Raw genomic sequence first — 23,066 nt, 5'->3', positions numbered from 1 at the left:
AAAGCAAGACTAAGCAAAAAGAACAAAGCTGGAGCCATCACATTACCCAACTTCAAACTATACTATAAGGCAATAGTCACCAAAACAGCATGGTACTGGTATAAAAATAGGCACATATGGCTGAGTGCAGCGGCTCACTCCTGTAATCCCAGCACTTTGGGAAGCCAAGGAGGGAGGATCACCTGAGGGTGCGAGTTCAAGACTAGCCTGGCCAACATGTTGAAACCCCATCTCTACTAAAAATACAAAAAATAGCCTGGCGTGGTGGTGGGCACCTGCATCCCAGCTACTCAGGAGGCTGAGGCATGAGAATCTCTTGAATCCGGGAGGCGGCGTTTGCACTGAGCTGAGATGGCACCACTGCCCTCCAACCTGGGCAACAGAGTGAGACTCTGTCTCAAAAATAAATAAATAAATAAATAAATAAAAATTTAGAAATAATAATAATAATAGGCACATAAACCAATGGAACAGAATAGAGAACCCAGAAATAAAGCCAAATACTTACAGCCAACTGATCTTCAAAAAGCAAACAAAAACATAATAAAATAGGGAAAAGACAACCTATTCAACAAATGGTTCTGGGATAATTGGCAAGCCACATCTGCAAGAATGAAACTGGATCCTCATTTCTCACTTTATACAAGAATCAACTCAAGATGCATCAAAGACTTAAATCTAAGACCTGAAACCAAAAATAGTCTAGAAGATAACAGAAAAATCCTCTAGATATCAGCTTAGGCAAAGACTTCATGATCAAAAACCCAAAGGCAAATGCAACATAAACAAAGATAAATAGATGGTACTTAATTAAACTAAAAAGCTTCTGCACAGCAAAAGAAATAACCAGCAGAGTTAGCAGGCAACCCACAGAGTGGGAGGAAATCTTCGCAAATTGTGCATCTGACAAAGGACTAATATCCAGAATCTACAAGGAACTCAAGCAAGTCTCCAAGAAAAAAAACAAATAATCCCATCAAAAAGTGGGCTAAGGACATGAATAGACAATTCTCAAAAGAAGATATACAAATGGCCAACAAACATAAAAAATGCTTGACATCACTAATGATCAGGGAAATGCAAATCAAAACCACAATGTGATACCACCTTACTGATGCAAGAATGGCCATGATTAAAAAACCAAAAAATAATATATGTTGGCATGGATATGGTTAAAAGGGAACACTTTTACACTGCTGGTGGGAATGTAAACTAGTACAACCATTATGGAAAACAGTGTGGAGATTCCTTAAAGAACTAAAAGTAGAACTACCATTTGATCCAGCAATCCCACTACTGGGTGTCTACCTAGAGGAAAAGAAGTCATTATATGAAAAAGACACACGCACACACATTTATAGCAGCACAATTCACAACTGCAAAAATACGGAACCAGCTCACAATGAGTGAATAAAGAAAAATGTGGTATATATATACCATGGAATATATACCAGCCATAAAAAGGAACGAAACAATGGCATTTGCAGCAACCTAGATGGAGAGAGAGACCATTATTCTAAGTGAAGTAATTAGGAATGGAAAATCAAACAGCCTATGTTCTCACTTTTAAGTAGGTGCTAAGCTATGAGGATGCAAAGGCACAAGAATGATTTAATGGACCACAGGGACTCAGAGGGAAGTGTGGCGGTGGAGGAGGATAAAAGACTGCAAATTGGGTACAGTGTGCACTGCTCGGGGGGTGGGTGCACCAAAATTTCTGAAATCACCACTAAGGAACTTATCCATGTAACCAAACACCACCTGTTCTCCCAAAACCCACTGAAATAAAAAATATATTTCAAAAAGAAATTGACATAGAAGCCTAACACCTGCCCCCTCCAAACTTGGAGTATGGACAGACGTGGATGTCAGGTGGGGAAATGGTTTTCTCTAAGTGGCTGTGTTGGTCTGAACTCAGATTTCCTTTATTGAGCAGTGGACTTTGGCCAGCTGCTAGGATTCATGGAGTGGCTCCTCAACTCTACATTTCAGTCATTAAAGAACTTGCAAGTTGCTTCGTCTCAGAGAATTTTGAACTGGAAAGAAGCTTATGAGGTCATCCTTCTCCCTTACCTCATGTCATCTTTTCATCTTTTGGAAGAATTTCCATTTAGTGGTCTCTGACCTAGAGTCGCCTGTACTTTCTTCTAAGATCTTCCTGGAAACTGACGTGCAAAATCAGCAGCAGTGGCAGCAACTCACCTTTCTCCTGTCCACATTGGTACACATTTGAACATTTTACTGAGTAGCTCCATAGCTATCTTTTATATAGATTAAATAAACTTTTTATTTTCCTAAAAAAAGAAACAGTGTCCAAAACCTGGAATTAAGCAAAAGAGATTTTTACATGTCCTTTTAGTGTTGTGTTGAACATTGCATAGTAGGCCTGCCCAGAGTTCTGATTCTCTAGGAGTGTATGCCTTTATTTGACTTGCTATTTACTATTTAGGATATTTTTCAACTTTGTTAGGGTGGATATTAATTGGAAAGAAAGCTGATAGAAATATAAGTTATTCTTGTTCAATAGGAAGGAAAATGAAACTCATCCCTGGAGAGATGCAAACAAAAATATTATAAGGTTATGGTTTATTTTGTATGTAATTAAACTATCTTATTCCAATGACTTTATATGCCCAGTCCTTTACGTTTTCTTTAATTCAGCTTTACCATGCTGCTGGCCCTTTCATTAATGAGTTTAATGATTCTTTGACATCACTTCCCTTAAAAAAAACAAAACTTAGATATATAATCATTGGCTATCTTCCTAGATGCTTGGATAAGATATGAAAGCAAGAGAGTAAAGAATTTTTTTCTTTTAAGATAAAGATTTGAGCTTATTTCATAATGTGAAAAAAAGCCATGGAAAGAGAGATGTTAGAGAAAGAGTAAAGATGAGACAATTAATGAGTCAAATCCCAGAAAGAGCAGGAGGGCAAAAAATTCAAAACATGAATGTCTGGATGACTCTTGGTTACAAAAATAACTTTTCCTCTGATAGTGAAGAAAGGAAGAAAGACTGGCTGTATGTGTATATATACACACACACACACACACACACACAATTTTGTAAGTTAAGGGCAAGAATTTGAAGACGTTCATACCAAATGAGCAGTCTTACTGAGAGTCAGGATTGGGTGGTGCAGCACCCGATGTGAAGAGATCATATGGATTTGAATATTCACTGATGGAAACAGGAAAGGGATCTTATTGGAAAAACCGGGGAGTACGGGTAAAAAGAGAGTTGGCTGTACTCATCTGTGGCGGGAAATCAGGGATGTGTGGGAAAAGTTGGGATGATTGCAGTGATGTGCTGTGGGATTGAGGTAGGTCAACATAGGAAGGAAAGCCAGTGTATGGCAAATGGACACAGAAAACGTGGGTGATATCAAGAGTAGGATCCATGAGGCCGGGCGCGGTGGCTCACGCCTGTAATCACGAGGCAGATCACGAGGTCAGGAGATCGAGACCATCCTGGCTAACACGGTGAAACCCAGTCTCTATTAAAAATTACAAAAAATTAGCCAGGCATGGTGGCAGGCGCCTGTAGTCCCAGCTACTCGGGAGGCTGAGGCAGGAGAATGGTGTGAACCTGGGAGGCGGAGCTTGCAGTGAGCCGAGATCCGGCCACTGCACTCCGGCCTGGGCAACAGAGAGAGACTCTGTCTCAAAAAAAAAAAAAAGGTAGGATCCATGACAAGGCTGAAAAGAAGTGGAAGCAAAGGAATGGCCCCCTGGAAGAGTAGGCAGTTTTGGCCAAAAAGGCACAGGAAGAGGTTGGGTATAATGAGTCCACAGGTGGACAGTTACAGAAGATGACAAGATTTCCATGTGAGCATCATTGGTGTCTGTCATTTAAGTAATACAAAGGTCTTATCTCAACCTCTGAAAAGACTTTAGGATGGGATGCCAGAACAGGCTGGGAAATACGACTTCATTGAAGAACATCAGTGTGACATGGAGCTCTCACACACTGGTAAGGAGTTAAGAGGTGCTTTTTTCATAGAATCAGCATTTGACCTACCCCCAAGACACTCCATGTGACACAGGGCTGAAGATTACAGGGAGGGGGAGAAGGGTTCAGTGGACTTACTTGCAAAGGACACACTTGAGACAGACCCAGCACTGTGGTAAGCCTTTCTCAGGCATCATCTCATGTAATACCCACAGCAATAGTGAAGCAGCATTATTAGCATCCCTACTTCATCCATAAGAAAACAGGCTCTGAGAGGTAAGTTATTTGTCCCATGTCATAGGTAAGAAACGCCAGGGGTCTCATGCTCAGAACTATCAGACTCCAAAGTCTATTTTCGTAATTACTACAGCACATAATCCCCCAAAAATAAGGAAACAGGATTCAGGAGAGGGAGAGAAGTGGGAAAGGGCACTTAACGATTTATCAAGATGAGCATTCAGGCACTTTGTTTTTTCCAAAGGGGGAGGAAAGCCCTAGGTACCACTACAGAGGTTCCCTTCTACACGTAGTAAAACTGTACCCATGTCCACAGGAAGAAATAATGTTTTTAAAAATTGAGAATCCATTAAACAAACATACACCAGGAATACAAAGGAAACCCAAAGCCTTTGTACCTGTTGCTCCTGACTGTTCCATCTCTGCCTGGGATGTTCTTTTCTAGCTATTTCCATGACTGTCACTCACTTCCTTCATCTCATCACTCAGATGCCACCATCTACTTAACACAGGTCTTCTCTGACCACCCAAGTTAAAACGGAGACCCACTATCTCCACCATCACTACTTGGGCACTCCCTATTACCTTCGTCTAACATATTGCGTATTTTATTTGATTACTGTCTGCACCACTAGCATGTAAGCCCCAAGGGTGAGGGGCTTTTTTCTGTTTTGTTTACTGCTATACTCCTGGCATCTAGAAAGATTTCTGGCCCATGATAGAAACGCAAATATTTTAAAATTTATCTCAAGGCCAAGCAAGTGTCCATTGACACCCCTGCATTCACACACATGCACACGCACGTGCATACATGCACACACACACACACTTGTCCTGAAGAGCAGAGTTCCCAGGTAAAGCTAAATATGAGAACTCGGCTTGTGCCTGTGGCATACATTTCTAACTCTACTCAAAACCCACTCCCTCCTTCTTTCTTATCAGTAGAACCCCAATTGTGTTTGAGGGCAGAAGCAATCAGTCAAGCAATGAATCAGTGCTAACCTGCTATATTTATCAGCTTCTGTAGCTGACGATGACTACATGGCATCTCAGTTCTGGCCAACAAGCTGAAAAGTGAGGTTGTCGGGTGAGGCTTCGCAAAAAGCTCTTTACAAGGGAGTAGCGTCACTGGCACACACCATCCTGCCTTTGCCCTTCTTCTTCCTGCCATATGAATGTGATGTCAGCGGTTACCTTGGGCCATCAGGCAATTCAGGATGGGTAAGTCTGCTTAGTTTTCTGTGACTTGCAGCTGAATGCGATACTGTCAAAAACCCTGAGGTCAAAGTTGTGCTTTCCACTCTTCTCTCTTTAGCAAAAACGCCACTTCTTCAGCAAAGCCTGTCCCTGCCTTCAAGTTAAGTTAGGCCCCCTTTAAGTAGTCTCACAGCCCTGTGAACCCTTTTTTCATAGCACTAATAACAAGCATGGTAATTTAATTACTTGTGAATTTGTTCAACAAAGTAGGAAAGGGCTGTGCTTCTTGTATTGTTTGCCCTGCACACAGCACATTGTATTCTCTCACTATTCAATAATTATTGAAATAAGATTGAATAATGTAAGAAATCACATTAATTATCAGATATGTAGTATAGCCATTAAATGCTGAGTGCAGGAGAGGTGGCAGAGACCAGGAGTGGACAGGCTAAATCACTTTACTAAGCAAAAACCTGAAAGAATGTGTTCCTCCTATTGAGTCTATTCAGATATCACTCATCCTTCAGTGTTCAGCTCTAAAAATATATTTCTCCAAGAAAACATACTGGACATACTGGTCACTTTATGCCACTTTGATCTCCTCTTTTCTTGGAATCCTCCTGTAAGACAATGAAAATAGAGTATATACAAGTGGAAATAACACTCACTTGTATTGGATAATACTCTTGAACTGTTTTCTGGTCATTCCATTTGCAATGGCCTTTACCAACCTGGAGGTGGAAGGCAGCAATACTGTCTGTTGTTCATTTATTCACTCATCAGGCATGCAATGTATTCAGTGCCTAAAGTGCCAGTTCTTGGGAGTTCGAAGCTACACAAAGCAAAGTCTCTGCTCTTATGTAATTCAGTCTGTTGGGCAAACAAGTAAACAGATCATTGCAATACGATGTGTCAAGTGCCGCAATAAAAACAGAAAATTCTGCACATCTAATGGCTTCAGCACAGGAATTCAAGACTAGCCTGGACAGCATGGAGAAACATCTCTACCAAAAAGAAATACAAAAGAAGCTGGGGGACTGGGCGCGGTGGCTCACGCCTGTAATCCCAGCACTTTGGGAGGCCGAGGTGGGCGGATCGCCTGAGTTCAGGAGTTCGAGACCACCTTGGGCAACAGGGTGAAACCCCATCTCTACTAAAATACAAAAAATAAAAAATAAAAATAGCTGGGCATGGTGGTGCGCGCCTGTCATCCCAGCTACCTGGGAGGCTGAGGCACGAGAATCGCTTGAGCCTTGGAGGCGGAGGTTGCAGTGAGCCAAGATCGCGCCACTGCACTCCAGCTTGGGGGAAAGAGAACCTGTCTCAGAAAAAAAAATAATAATAATAAAAGAAGCCTGGTGTGATGGCGCACACCTGAAGTCCCAGCTACTCGGAGACCGAGGTGTGAGGATCTCCTGAGCACCCAGGGAAGTTGAGGCGACAGTGTTTCATGATGGCACCATTGCACTCCAGCCTAGGCAAGAGTAAGACCCTGTCTCAAAAAAAAAAAAAAAAAAAAGAGGGGGGGAAAGAAAAATTCTGCACATCACAGAAATGGTATCTCACCCAGGTTGGGGGCATGCATGGAAGGGCTTCCTAGAGATATCGGAGTTAAAGGTTTAGCGTTAGTTGCCTAAGATGGAAGGGGACGTTCCAGGCAAAAGCAGCAGCTTGCCTTACTTCAGAAATTGCATGAAGTTCTGTGTGACTGATTAGGTTATGTCCACAAAAGCCATGAGGCCAGAGGAGTAAGCAGGGTACAGAACATCAAGGGCCTTTGCTAGTCTTGGTTAAGTTTATATTTTATCCCACAGGCAACAAAAGGTATAGAAAAATTGTATTCAGAGAAAATCCACTGTGTAACTTAGAGAGCTCACCAATGAAAGGATGAAGCGGGTGGTGAGGCTGGGTTCAGTTTGCTTTTTGAAGTGAATAATATGAGAAATGGAGAAACAAAGCCCCAGGGCAGTAGAGAAGCGGGGAATTCACTGAGATATTCGGGGAACGAAATGGACAAGATTTGGTGAGTTGACAACAAATGTACCCTTCCCCTCCTCTCTCCTTCCCAAGGTCTCATGCCCAGGCCTATTTACAGGTTCATTTTCTTACCTTTAAGTCAAAGGCAACCTCTAGTAGAGCAGTTCACTGTTGCACCCAGGCTCCGTTTTACACCCCACACACCCAACACCCCTTTTTAATTTGTCATTGTACTTTTTGCTACAGATACACATCTTAAGTAACAGAAAGCTTTTTTTGTGGAGAACAATCAAGCAACAAAGCCACATTTCTTATTCTGGAAACATTTTCCAGTACCTCAGAGCTGGTGACCCTAAAACTAACTTGCCCTTGGTCCTATATGTTTCTGTCACAGCCAATCTCTCCATGTCCTCAACAAAACAGCATCATTAAATTATCCTTGATTTAATAAATACTTTTGAACTATACAATCCCTCTCCCCACTGGGCCCCACCTCCCCAATATTCGCTTTTCATTTCTATCACTCCACTCATTACAAGGACTTCTGACTGATCTGTCTCCTCTATTAGATAGCAAGTTCCTTTAAAGAAGGCACCTGTCACCTTAGTCGTTATACCTTCAGAGTTTATCATGGTGCTTGGTATGTGGTAGACTATTAAACATTTGTTGAATGAGTTAAGCAGATCCTATATTGTCTCTTGCCTGTAATTTTTTGGGGAAAATCCACCTTGACCATATAAACAATGTGAAACTCTTCCATTCAAGACCCCAAATCAGGAGATCAATAAGACTAAAACTTAAATCTAGGTTTTCTTTCATTTACTTTTAAAATCACTATGAAAAATACACGTATCATTTTTTGAAATCACTGAATAGTTAGTAAACGAAGAATACAAGAATAGCTATATTTCAAAGACTAGCTAACTGTGCCAAAGATTTAGAAAAACAGTAGGACCCCAAGAACTTAATGGGCACAAAAACAAACAACTCACTAAAATAAAAAATACACAAGGCTAAGAAAACACGAAAAAAACCTTCCAACCTTATTAGACATTATTTACCTATTAAATTAACAAAGTTTTAACCAAATGGTAATTCGGAAAAGGTAGTGTGAAGTCAAAGGGCACTCATACACATTCAAACATTGAATGGAGGGTGGTTATCAACATGGTTATATGAATAAGAAACCTTAAAAAGTTATGTCCAAGGCATGTGAGACTACATGTGTGTATATATACATACACAGGTACATATATATTAAAATGTAACTAAAAATCCTTATATTTTTCTGTAAACTTCTAAAACTATATGCCCTAGGAAACCAAAGTGTTGATTAGACTTTATGCAGTATGACTTAGAAATTAAGAACATGGCTCTATCACTAACTAGCTATATGACCATCAGCAAGTTGACTTTTTGGGCTTAGTTTCATCAGTAAAATGGTAATAATAATAAAAGTACCTACCTGACAGAGTTGGTGTAAAGATTAAATGAGAATATAAATTAAGAGTGTAGAACAGTGCCTGGCATATAGAGTGCTCAATAAATGTGAAATGCTCTTACTCCACATATCAGAAATTTAGAAACAGCCAAATGTTTAATGACAGAATACTTCAAAAGATTATGGTAAATCTATACAATAGCATATTATTATACAGTCATTAAAATGTTGCTCATGAAGTTTTTTAATGATGTTGGGATAATGCTTATATTAAGTGAAAAAGCATGATATAAAATTGAATATATAGTATTATTTCAATTATGTAAAATATACATCAATATGTAGAAAAAGATCTAGCAGAAAGCATACTAAAATATTAAAAGTGATTATTTTGGATAGTAGTATTTGACCTGCTTGCTATTTTCTTCTTTACACTTTTCTATCATCGATCTTTTTTTTTTTTTTACAGTAAGGAAAATATTGCTTTTAAAATCAGGAAAACACCATAATTTTAAAATGTTAAAGTAACAAATGGATAATTTTAAAAACTTACAGAAATGTCCAGCTTTTCACACATAAATGATGTAATACAGAAATTACTGTAGCTTTCCAAAACTCAATAATTTCCTGTTGAATTTACAAATGTGTATACTGTATTAATGCAAAATAATTATCATAAGCAACATAAAGCAGTAAATATCCCTTGGTTGAATTTGTTTATAAATGAGTGTCTGAAATTGAGCACAAACAATGCACACGCTCCCTGACTGAAAACAGCCCACAGTCCCTTTGGCCAGCCTCCTCCACTCTAAGCAGCAGTGCCGGCCCCCCAGCTGGTCCTGCTCCAGAGCTCCCTTCTAACTCAGGAGCAGCAGTGGGCCTTGCTAACAGCTCCTCCCATCTTCACTCCGTGCTCCGGCAACTTTTCCCTTCTCTATTCATCCAACTGCAAAGTTCTCATTCCTTTTGCAATTTTCAAAGGGAAGAACTCCTCCTGTCTGTTTATAAGAAAAAGAAGGATGAGGTTTTCCCTTCACTCTGAATGAACACTCCAGAACCCTTTTCAGTTCTTTATGCACAACTTTTCCCCTCTTCAACAGCTTTCAACCCTCTGTTCCTCAACCCTACCTCTCAGGTTATCTTACCTTATCATTAGTGCAAAACACTATGTTCATTTCAATCCGTTTTTGCCCTTACAGAACTCAATCTATTAAGTATATAAATATCAGCCAATATAAATACCATTCAAGTTTTTAACAATAGTAATAGAATAAACAATCACAATTTATAGGAGACATCAGGAAATTGTTCATATTCTTACTAAAGCATTTCTTTAAAGCAAATCTCAAAAGAAACTTCTGGTTTATCAATTAGCATTTTCACCTAAATAGCACTGGGTTAGACATATATTTTAGCCATAATGCTGAAAAAGCATTCTAACTAAAATGTATCAGTTGTTCATCCAAACATCCATCTGCATTGCAGTAACCAAATCACTTATGATTGCATATTTTTAAAGTGGTATAAGCAGAAACTCCCTAGATGTTAACATACTTTGTTGCTATATGGAACTTAACTCTCTACTGTTTTTTAACAACAAAAGCTACCCTTATACAACCCACCAATTTAATGAACACCATACTTTATAAATTAATACAACACAATCTAAATGCACCATAAATTTATATTTGTTAATCTTGATATTAGAACATTTATACATTTCAAACTACATAAAAATATGACAAACAATATAAAATAGAAATTTGTTGACAACTTACGTCCAAAACATCACTATTTCTTATATTGCAACTAAGCAACAAGACAGCTTACACAGCTCTCCAGAAAACATACAGTGTTTTTTGTGGAGTGTTATCAACAAAAATCAGCACAATCCCACACAATAATGTCTCCAATTTATTATCTTTTCCACAGTACACATTTTTCACAAACCATAAATCCTTTGCAGTTATTCAAAGTGTGTAAACAATTGCCTGAATCCCCATATCCCCCCACCTCGGCTTAAGGTTGTGAATGTTTTAAGTCCTTCAATCAAGTTTCAACTCTTCCACTTGCATAAGGAATCAAGAGCCTTCTCTCTTTAAATTATGTGTGTTTTATCATACAGCCTGCAATGCAGTAAATCACAGTGAAAGCCCTGGGGAAAACAAAACAACATGATCTTTACAGCGGGACTTGAAACTTCACAATAGTAAATGCAGTTCAAGAAGCTTCCCATAATAAAAGCGTGGGTTTTCATTTCCAGAAATCAAGTCAATTAGAAACCCTAGGTTCTACTTAAAAAACCATTTTGATCTAAAAGTGAAAACAGTCCCCTATCCATAGTCATTTTATAAACTCTATACAGTTTCACTTGCAGAGATTTTTTTTTTTCCAGTCTGGAAAACAGTAGTGCAATTAGTTTTACTTCTTTTAAGTTATATAGTCCAGGATGTAAATAGCTCTGTGGAAAGATAAGAAGATGCTCTGGTAAACAAGAAATTTTTGCAAGCCCATGCTGGCTTACGAGTCCATTAAAGCTTGTAAGTCCATAGTGGCTTTCAACAAAATGTTGCATATACATCACTGAGAACAAAGCAGAAATAAATAGGCAGAAATGACTGTAAACTGTCTCATTTCAATGATTTTTCAGTAATAACTGGCTTGATGAATTGATTATATATAGTCACTTAAATAAGCAGACAGTAGACAGTTGCCCTTCTGGATGTTCCACTATGGCATCCGGCCTGGAAAGCCCCAATGGAGTCACATTCCTAAAATTAAACCAAAAAAAAGGTGGGGAGTGGAGGGTGGGGGATAATAGTTTACAGATGCCACTTGAACATGATTCCATCAAGTCAGCCAGTTCACTTAGATTTCTTCTTAAAAAGGCTTTTGATTTTTGATGGCTTTTTGCTTTTCTCTCCATTATGACAAAGGTCATGTGGGATGCTGCTTATTCTGGCAACACTTGGGGCTTCCTGAACTGGTTTACTGTCGTTGCCAGCTGAGGAACATGATGTGTGGCGAGGTTTAGGCACCGGGATGCCACTGGAAAGCTGGTTCATGCTACAGGATTTCTCCAAAATGCCATTGTACACTTTGCTTGCAGGACTGAAGATCATACTCTTAGTTTCTGTCAGACCTACACAGTCTGGAGAACCCCAAGACACATCCACAGTTACAGGCGAATCCCCTCGGGAGGAATCCTCTAGGGACACCTCATCTCTTGATATCTTTCGTGGAGATAATGTTTGGTATATCTCGAGGCTTAAAGGAGGAGACTGTTTCCTTCCAATGGAAGAATTTAAGGAGTCACATTCTGAAGCTGTGTCTGGCACTTCCCTGAATGAAACACAAACAAAGGTACAAATTTTAAATCAGTATGTTCTTAAGAGTACTAGCAGACATTCTAACTAAAACAACTTTCATTGCTTTTTGAAATTTAAAAGAGGGAAATGATATGATTCTACATACATTTCAGCAAAATTAGAACATTACTTCTTTAAATAATATGGCTTCTCAAAACTCAATGCTGGATTTTTAACATAAACCATAATAAAGAAATCTTACAAACTACAGACAATATAAGTTACACCTCCTTTTTGTCAAATAAATTAAAATGTTAAATTTTACGGGTGATTCAGCTATCATCTCAGCTACTTTTATGTTTTGTTTCAATACTATTTTTCTTTCTAAATCAGAGTTAACACTATTTTAAAAGATGAATTTTAGTCACTGCCTCTCCCTTTGTCGTTAACTTGATGAACTATAGCTTTGTTAGGAAGGAAGAAATATACATGAAAGGAATTACACTAAAATATAAGTTCTACCAAATTTAAAAGGGGGGCAGGGAATCGAGGCACATCAGAGTATGGCAGTGGAGGGGAGGGGCAAACATATGATGCTATTTTTAAAAAAAACAGACATTCAGTAAATTCTCACAGCATTCTTACTTTTGAATGTTTTCCTCCTTTTCTCCACAGTGGAAAAATAAATTTGTAACCCCAAAACCAACATATAGTAAATGCCATCACCCATTCCTTCAAATCTCTCTCAAATCCACCATTCCTTATTATGTCCCCTGCTCCCATCCTTCCTCTGCAACAGCCAGGAACTCAACTAAATGACTGCAACGGCTTCCTAATTGGTCTCCCTGCTTTCATTCTCATTCTTCCCTCCCAGTTACTTCTCTACACAGCCATTAAAGTGATTTTTAAAAACTCAAGCAAAACATATCATTCACTTACTCGAAACTTCCCAGTGCTTTCTCTCATACTCAGAGTAAGATCCAAAGTCCTTGTCAAAGCGTACCAGGCCATGTACATGTGGTCCCTGGCTGTCTCCAACTGCACACTCCCTTGTGTTCCTGTAACATGCCAACCTCGAGACCCCTCAGGGCCCTGCATTTGCTGTTCCCTCTGCTTGGTGTTATCTACTCTCCATCTCCACGTGGCTTACTTCTCCAGGGTACGCAGGTTACTGCTGCCTACCCTAACCACCTTGTCTGAAACAGCATTCTCTTTCCTTTTACCTGTCTTTGTTTGCAACCCCAAAACTTACCAAAACCTAAAATGATATTTTATATTAACTTGTTTATAGGCAGAATCCCAGAAAAAAAGAAATAAATAAGGACAAGGAGCCTTATTAACTTCTGTCTTCTCTGCACTAGAAGAGTGGCAAGCTTATGGTAGGTACTTCATAAAAATGTGTTGGATGAATGAATGGAAGGGTGGGTGAATGAATGAATGAACGAACAGAGTGAGATATTAAAGAACAGGGATCACATCTTACTCACTTTTTTTTTTGAGAGCTTTACTACTTAGTCTCATTCACTTTTGCACGCACCGAGCCCAAGGTGAATACTGTTCACTCCATGAAAGGAAATGATTGAGAAATGAAAGGGAGAGTCAAGGTAAAAAGTGGCAAAAGAAATATAGTGTGAGAAGGGAACAGAGCTGAAGGCAGAACAGAAAGGCAAGAGCACATATGATTATAACCCAGCAGCTGGAACTAGGCCAGGTCCTTGTCTCACTTGTCTCGGAAGCTCATGTTATAGGCAAATGCACCTCTCATAGCAAGGACTAAATTCGTATTTACAAAATGAATAAACTAAATGATCTCTTACCTTAGATGGCCTATGATTAATATCATTTTCATGTTACTGATGTACACATTTACTGGAGGTCTGGCACTTAATTTTGATGAATATTCTGTTAATACCACATTTTAGATACATATTAAGATTGCTGAATTTAGTCATTTCTATGTACTTTACTCACATATGTCTATAAAGATCGTCTTTACTGCACTACAAGCTCTCGAAAGGTACAAAATCCCCTAAATAACGACCTAATTAGGGTTTCACATAATACACCTACGTGTGCTGCATAATTCTCAAATGCTTTTATAATTCAATAATGGGTAGTGCTAACAGAAAGCAAGAAGCAGTTCAGACATGAGGAAATGATCAGACTCAGAAATCAATCATGGATAGAGGCATTTCTGCAAAGCCTTTTTTTGGAATGGCTGTCCCTTAATTGAACAGAATATATCACTGTTCCCTGAAGCTGTTCAGCTTCCAAAGTCAGAAGCTGATTCAGTTATAATTTTATGAATATTTTCTCTTCTGCTATGTGGCTTGGCTGCGTTGTGTGTGAAATTCTAAGCTAGGCTAAAAATATTTTTAAAACTAGCCTCTAAACTCTAAACAATGTGTGAAAAGAATACTGATTTAAGTCAGGAGACTTGGGTTCCTAAGATGGTCCTACCATTAATCAGTTGTAAAAGCCTCAGTAAATCACTTGATCTCTTGAGGTCTCAATTTTCCTATCTGTTAAAGTAAGAAAATTTGATTAATCACTAATGTTACCTTCTAGTTCTAACATTTGAATTGCGTAATGACAATAATCCAAAGTGTTGCTTCTTCTGCATAACTAATCTGACTTGGATAATAAGATATAATACAACTTCAAATTTTATTTTCTTGCAGAGTACATACTCTTTGGAATGTTGAACTATCTGTACCACTTATGCTATTTTTTTCTATTTCTTTTTTTCCCCAGAGTGACATGGAGTTGAATTCACATGTACGAAAACTCAAAATGAGGTTTAAATGAGCATATATGTGCATAAGGCACAGAACATTCCAACAGAGCGAGACTCCGTCTCACAAAAAAAAAAAAAAAAAATCAGTAAATATTCAACATTATTATTTTGTAAGGATTCTGGTGGTTCAATAGAGGAGAGACTGAAAATGAAGAGGAAGAAAAGTTTTCCAAATTCAAATTATTCTCTTATTTATGAGAGCTAGCTATGAAATTTTGACATTGCTATTGAAATGAGAACTGAACGTTCCATCAATGCAGGAAGTTTTATTAGACAGTGCAGCTCTCGAGTTTTCCTTCTGATTTCCAGAAACCACACAAGACCAGTTCTGTCAGTAAAGGCATCTTGCTGGTGACTATGATCATACTGCAAAGACAGACGAAAAGCTAGTCATAAAGTGTTAACCAAGCAAAGTCGCATCAGATTCTCCAACTGCAATGAAGATATAAAGCCTGCATTATCTCCTTAGGAATATGCTGCACTGATCACTTGCAAATCATAAAATTTTCTTTTACTACTAGATAATTATGAATGAAAAATGATTATTGATGATAATGTCACCTAAAGAGTCACATGATAAAGAGTGTGGACCACTCCCTTTTGCTTCTCATAGAAGAGGGTAAAGCCTTTGGGGACACATAGCTACTCAGTGGCAATACCTGAAACTAACACTCAATACCATACTGCTTTTAAAGAGGAACGTGGTTTAAGAACAGAGCTCCTCAAATTAAGAGTTTCATGGAGCACTGATGTCATTAAGTTGGACTGAAATACACTGCTGCTACGCCCATTTTGTTAAGTTACTAATTTACTTTTCTAAGTTCCTGACATTTTCTTAAACCTTTGGCATATGATACTGCTTACGTGTTAGCAAGTACCAGCACATAACAGAATAAATCATTAAGTGACAACAAATATTTTTAAGTCAGTCATATCCGATATTTCTTCGTGTTCAAGTATATTCAAGCTCATGCTTTTCCATTTTACATATAAAATTGTTCATGACAAGTTTATGCTCTGAGATCTGAGTCAACTGTGTCCAGTGACCTCTAAGCAGTTACATCTCAAAATATCTACCTACATGTCTGTGGTAGACAGAATTCTAAGATGGCTCCCAAATTCCCAGCCCCTGGTGTACACACACCTTCTTCCAGTTTTCCAATCAAACATAAAAATAGATGCTGCTGTAAAGGGATTCTGAAGATAAAATTAAGGCCCCAAACTAGTTGATGTTAATATAGAGATTATTATCCAGGGAAGCCTTTTACATTTTAGTCTAGAGATCAGAGAGACGGAAGTTGGAGACTCAAAGTAAAGGAGGAATCTACAGCAGAGAAATTCTCTATTGCTGGCTTTGAAGATGGAGATCCTGTGGCAAGGAACAGTGGACACCCTCCAGGACCTGAGAGCAGCCGCCATGCAGCTGACAGAAAGCACAGACACGGGGACCTCCGTCCTGGAGCCACAGGAAATGAAGTTCGCCACAACCACATGAACTTTGAGAACTGCAAGCTCCAGATGAGAATGCAGCCTGGCCAACACCAAGATTTTAGCCTTGTAAGGCCCTGAGCAAAAACCCCAGTCACACCAGGCTTGGAATTCTGATGTACAGAACTAAGAGCTAAAAAATGGGTGATGTCTGAGGCTGCAAAGTCTGTGGTACCTTGATATGTAGCAACAGAAAATGGAAACATGCACCACTCCTCCCGCCCCCTCCTCACACCTTACCCCCAACCCAGCCCCAACATGCCCTGTAGATTATTCACTGCCAATACCATTGCTTTTCAGCAGAGAAGTAAATGGCCTCTTCCTCCTCTTCATTTCGATAAAGCGCAGGGCAACTTGACACTGAGAGGATATCTGGATCAGGGGAAGGCAAGGAGTGTGGTGTGTGTTGGGGGTGGTGAGGGTGCCGAGGGTGTGACGGGTGGGGAGCGTGTGGAGCAAGCTGAGCTCGCTGAGGCTGAGGCGAGGACGGCACAATGCTGCGGCGTGAACGGCACAGGCTGCTGCTTCTGGCTAATGATCCAGGAGGTTTAGCCATGGTCCCTGAAAAACACCAAGAAAGAAACATGCTCATGAAGTCCAGGGTTCCCTTTACAGTCACCACAAATACATACACACAAGAGAACTGATGTCACTAATATGTCACTGTTTCATCTCCCTTTATTGAAGTTACTGTACAGTTATTACCATTCTCTACTACCTACACTAGGAAAGTTAAGAAATAGAAACAAAAAAAAAACAGGTTTAAAAAACAAACAGAAGTGAACATAAACATGAGGCTTTAACAGAAAATCTAAATGTACTAACCAAAAAGGCTTAAAAATTTACCTAAGACAACAAATCTTTAAATTTAAAAACCTGTATTGTATCACAAATTTTTTATGACTGTTAACATAAAGAAAGGACAACAGAATAAAGTAGGCTGCAGTGGTGTCTCTTGAAATATCACAAGTTCTTTGAACTCAATCAGTTTTAAATCAAGGAAATCACTTAACTACTGTATGCACAGTCTCACAGCTGGTTAGGCAGAGTTCAGAGCAAAACTTGTTTCTTGAACACCCACTACTGTGGAACTAAACAGAAGTCTTAGATCCAACTATTTCTGCTACCATTCTCAGTCGAGACTCATGCAGGTGGGTAAACAAACTTCCCCTACATCTTCAATGTCCTCACTAAATGGGCATTCTATTTCTTACTCTTAACTGAACGAACATAACTCACCTAATAACAACCTTCTCAAGCTGAAGCTGTTCGCTCCTGCATGGTTCAGATGCTATAGCATCAGAACAAAACGTGGGTGGCTTCGCTCCCCAGTACTGTCTGCACACCCTTACTTCTACATCCTTTTATACAAATGCATTCCTGCTGAAGCGAACACTATTAAGGGACATGACTGAATCTTCCACCTCCACTTCACTAGTCACTTCCTGGACATTCTCTCTCTTACTGGTCCTTACAACCCATCATCAGCATGGGCAACTTCACTTGTAAGATTAGGCTTTGGGCCCACGTTAGGTATTGGAATAATGAGTCAGTGCTCTGGATAAAAGCCTGGACCTAGAAGGGCTACATTCCTCAGTGAAAGGGTAAAATTCTAACCAATGAGCAAGCAAATTTATTTTATTTCAAGATCTCTAAATATAGCCATTTTAAAGGGCTTCTGTGAAAAACTCAATACTCTGAGCCTACATCTCATATTAGATTGGAGTGCAAGTTCATACTACCAGAGGGTCTATGAAACTGTATTCCAAAGAGTTAACATAAAAAACTGCTCCCAACTTGGTGATATCCTTGAAACTACTGCCAGAAGCAAAGAAAGGCATTTTGAGGGGCACTTTACCACTCACACAGTATTTTCCAGGGTGGAATAATGCCAATCTCCTTAACAATAGCTAAGTAAAACACTATAAAACAGGAGAGAGAAAGCAATCCACTATGCAAACACAAGAAACTGCTGTAACAATTGACCAAGAATATCAAATAAGAGGATTATCAAATGAAAACGAAAAAATAGGGATTTTTTTACATCATGAAACTATATAACAATAAATTGAAAACATGAGAAAAGAAAGCATTAAAACATAGAGTTGATGAAGAATCAAAGATAACTAATAGAAATGAAAAACAGTAATTAGAGTTAAAAATTCAAAGGATGAGTTAAAACTAGAACTGAAGAAATAATTAGTAAGCTAGAAGGCAGATCTGAGGAAATGTCTCTAAATGCAGCATAGATAGATAAAAAGACTATAAAAAGAAAGATTAAGAAATGTGGAAGATAACATGCAATATATAACTAATAAACTAATATTAGTACTAATATCTCTACATAACTAATATTCCAGAAGGCATGAAGAAAAAATAATATTCAAAGAGATAATGGCTAGTGTTTTTTTTCAGAACTGATAAAAGACACATCCTTCAGATTCAAGAAACACACCAAATATTAGCAACAAAAAAAAAACTGTTTAAATCCACACCCAATCATATTATAGGGAAACCATATGACAACAAAGACAATGAGAATATTTTTCAAGCAATCAGAGAAATGGCAGCTTATCTAAAAAGAACCCGAACCAAGTTGACTGACTACAAACTTCTCAACAGCAACAACGACAACTTCAAAATAACTGAGAAATAATTATTGAAAACTAATTGTTAATCTGGAATTTTATATCTAGTTACATTATTACTTTCAAGTGAGACTGAAAATAAAGTATTTTCAGGCAAAGACTAAGAGAATTTATCATTCCCAGTTGCTCACTGAAGTAGCTTTTACTGAAGAACATATTTTTAAGAAAGAAAAAAGAGAAATGAATAACAAGCAAAAGGCAATGATAAACAGAGAAATAAACACATAAGTATATCTAAATTATGACTGAAAGAAACAACAAAAACAGTGACTGTTTTGAGAGACATTTGAAACAAAATACCAGACAACGTTAACACATAATTTAAGATGGGAGAGCAGTGGCTAAAATTAAAGCCTCTGAAGATCCTGAATTGTTCAAGAGAATGAGAGAAGATAAAAGGTGTGAAAAACAGAAACCACAAGATTCCAGAGATAAATTCAAACAGATCAGCAAGGAGAGTCAATATATTTGGATTAAATTTGACTTAGCCAGAAACATATTCTCAAATAGGATACAAAATAAAACCAGTTACTGCTATTTTCTTATAGAGATATATCTAGTGTCTAATAATGGAAAAATTTTGAAGAACGTGAAAAAGATACACTAGGCAAATATTAATCAAAAGAAAGCTATTATAGGTATTTCAATATCAGGTAGTATAAACTTAAAGGCAAAAAGTATTAGCCATAAAGCAGTGTCCACATAACTATAAAAGGAACAGTTAAATCTGTAAAGAAGGTATTATACCTGAACTTGTATTCACCAATATAACTTAGTACAAACTATATAAAACAGAAATGGGCAGAATTGTAAGGAGAAACTGACCACCATGGGAGATTTTAACAAACATCTCTCTGCAACTCATAGAAGAACAGACAAAAATGTATAAGTATACAGAAGATTTTATCGTAACACCTGATTTAACAGACTGTATAGTACCCTGTAACTAACAATTAAGAAAATGTAATTTCCAGATATAGACAGAACCATTAAAATATATGACCAATAAATACTAAGTCACAAGGCAAATATCAGGAAATACAAAAAAAGTCATATTAACCTATTCTCTAATCACGCACAAGTAGAAATCAATAGGCAAAGATGTTTTTAAAACCCAACAGACAACAAAAAAACAAAACATACATACATATTTGGAAATTAAAACATATGCTTCTAGATAATTCATATTTCAAGGAAGTGACATATTAGTAATTAAAAACCTTTTAATATTTGATGATCATAATCAAATTAATATATCAAAACTTGTGGAGGTGGCTAAGGTGGTTCTTAGAGAGAAAATTCGTAGCCTTAAAATAATATGAGAGAAAACAAAGACTCAAAATTCATGTGGGAGGTGTATAAATATTAAAGCAATAAGTAAAAAAGTAAATTCCAAGAAAGGAAATAAAAGAGCAGAAATAAACAGACAATATTAACAAAACAAACAGGATTTCGACAAGAGTGAAATAAAATAGACAAACTGTCAGCCTGATAAAGGACACAAAAGAAGATATAGATAAGTAATTATTAGGAACAAAAAAATTTAAAGATGTAACTGAGATTTTTTAAATCATATAAAATAGTATAAACAACTTAAAGCCAATAAATTTTAAAACTCAGATAAAACACAATATTCTAGAAACATGTAACTTCATAAATCTACACTTTTAATCATTAAAGAAATTAAATTAATACTATAGTTTAAAACTCTGTTCCTTGCCAAAACATATATACATCAAGGTCAATCCATAGGCAATGTATTTAAAATCCTCAATGAACAAATAATCCATACCTTAGACTATTTTAAGGTACAGAATAAAAATCATACCATTTAATGGGTGATTATTGTAGCCCAGGGGCTGGTTCCAAGTGTTTTACAGGTATTACTTAATTTAAATTTTGACATATCTCCACAAGGTAGGCTACATTTTACAGAAAAGGAAGCTGAAACTCAGGAGAGTGCCTCCCACTCAGTGTCCTGAGTAAAAGGTAATAGAATTACTACAAGGTGAAGCAAAGAATCAAACCCAAGCAGTCTTGTTCCAGAATTCCACATCTTAACCCTACTTTATATTGCTGCCTCTCTAAAAGTAGAAAAGAATGGAATGAAAGAATAAGGAGTATAGTATTCCCCCTTATCCTTGGCAGATACATTCTAAGACCTCAGTGGATGCCTGATACCATGGATAGTCCCAAACTCTATACACACTATGTTTTTCCTATGCATACATACCTATATTAAAGCTTAATTTATAAATTAAGCACAGCAAGAGATTAAAAACAGATAATAAAAAAGAACAATTGTAATAATATACTGTAATAAAAGTTATGTAAATGTGGTTTCCCCCTACCCCCACCTCGAAATACCTTGTTGTACTCTACTCACTATTTTCAGACCACAGTTGACCACAGGTAACTAGAAACCATGAAAAGCAAAACCACATATATGGGCAGAGGGGGACTACTCTTTGATTTATTTTATGATGTTAATATAATCTTGATACCAAAATCTAAGATAGTGTCAGGAAGAAAAATTATTGGCTAATCCAATGTGTGATTAAAGATGCAAAAATCCTAAATAACGAACCAAACCCAACTCATTCTAAAAATTGTACATTGTGACAAATATAGTTTCACTGACACTTAAAGGATTTATTTAAACAGATTAAAATTCAGTAGAATAAAAAACGAATGATCACTTCAAATTACGCAGAAAAATAATTTGGTAAAATTTAATATCCACTGATTAACCAAAAAAAACCATTCTTAGCAAGACAGAAATACAAATGACTTTCCTTAACTTAAAAGTAATCTACCAAAAACATAAAAAAAAAAAAAACTTCCTGGTGAAATTCTGGCAGCATTCTCTTTAAAGTCAGAAATGGCAATCCCTATTGCCTGCAGTCACCACTTTCATTCAATATTTTACTGGAGGTCTTAGCTTGGGCAATAAAAAGGAAAAAATCTACTAGTATTAACATGAAAAATCCAAGACTACCATAAAATACTTAAATATATGTTTCTGTATTTGGTATTCTGTATTCAGCACACCAAATCCAATGGCATTTCCTCATCAGCAACAAGCAATCTGAAATACAGTTTTATAAGAAAGGTAACATATATACCTACCAAAAATTTATTAAGGTACCTAGAAATTAATCTTTTTTTAAAAAAAGCAAGACCTGCACAGAGAAAATAAATTATCAATTTTACTTAAAGATATAAAAGATCTCGATAAATGGAATTTATTAATAATTCTCCAAAAATAAATTCACAAATTCAAAAAAAATTTTTTAAACCCAATGGAACCTTTCATGGAATTTCATAAGCTGATCTTAAAATTCAGAAGATTAGTTAAGGGTAGAAATTCTGAATTTGAACAATAAAGGAAGACTTGGTCTTATCAAATATCAAAACTTTTTATAAAACTCTAGAAACTAAAGCAGAACAGGGCCAGTGAAACAAAATGGGAGAGCTGGGAGCACTTATGTATCTATGGAAAGAAGTGGTATTATAAGTCAGCAAGGATAGAACAGGAATGAAGCTGAGACAACTGTTTACCCATATATCAAGAGATATATTTAGATTCCAACTTCACACTACGAACAAAAACAACTTCTAGGTGGATTAAAGGGCTAATGGATTAAAGAAAAACTTAAAAACTCTAAGGAGAGCAAACAACAACCTATCATCTGCTGAAAAAGACATAAAAAACACAAATCAGATTCACAATTTGCCATTAAAAAAGCCAAAGTTTAGAAGATATTTGCAACTCTCAAATAACCAGAAAATAGAAAGAACACTTCCACATCAGTATGGAATCTTGCAGGGATTCCACAGCAAGAACAAGCAACTCAGGAAGAAATCTGAACAACAAATGCCAATAAAGGAAATGGTACTCAACCTCAACAGTCATCAAGCAAATAAAAATTTTCATAATTGTGAGGTATCATTTCATACCCATTCGAGTTGCAAAACAAGTAAATCGGGTTATTCCAAGTACTGATGAGGATACAGGCAC

General features: G+C 37.3%; 1 protein-coding gene across 7 annotated transcripts in view; it reads right to left on the bottom strand.

The window, feature by feature from the left end:
- Window positions 1–10,470: 10,470 nt before the first annotated feature.
- STIM2 (stromal interaction molecule 2) overlaps window positions 10,471–23,066 on the bottom strand; it is a 161,180-nt gene continuing 148,584 nt past the window's right edge. For 4 of the 7 annotated variants that reach the window (XM_063705228.1, XM_055385890.2, XM_031010393.3 and 1 more), the window contains 2 exons: window positions 16,685–16,958; window positions 10,471–12,146 (listed from right to left, as the gene is read on the bottom strand). In XM_063705228.1, the coding sequence (XP_063561298.1) occupies window positions 11,669–12,146; window positions 16,685–16,958 (752 nt within the window). In that variant the 3' untranslated portion in view covers window positions 10,471–11,668. Of the gene's footprint in view, window positions 12,147–13,599; window positions 13,667–15,009; window positions 15,276–16,684; window positions 16,959–23,066 lie in introns of those variants that run through there. The other 3 variants (XM_055385891.2, XM_055385892.2, XM_055385889.2) reach the window with 2 other exon arrangements.

This window comes from Gorilla gorilla, chromosome 3 (genome assembly GCF_029281585.2).
Source record: "Gorilla gorilla gorilla isolate KB3781 chromosome 3, NHGRI_mGorGor1-v2.1_pri, whole genome shotgun sequence".
Lineage (NCBI taxonomy): Eukaryota > Metazoa > Chordata > Mammalia > Primates > Hominidae > Gorilla > Gorilla gorilla.
This window is presented reverse-complemented; position numbering and strand designations above follow the sequence as displayed.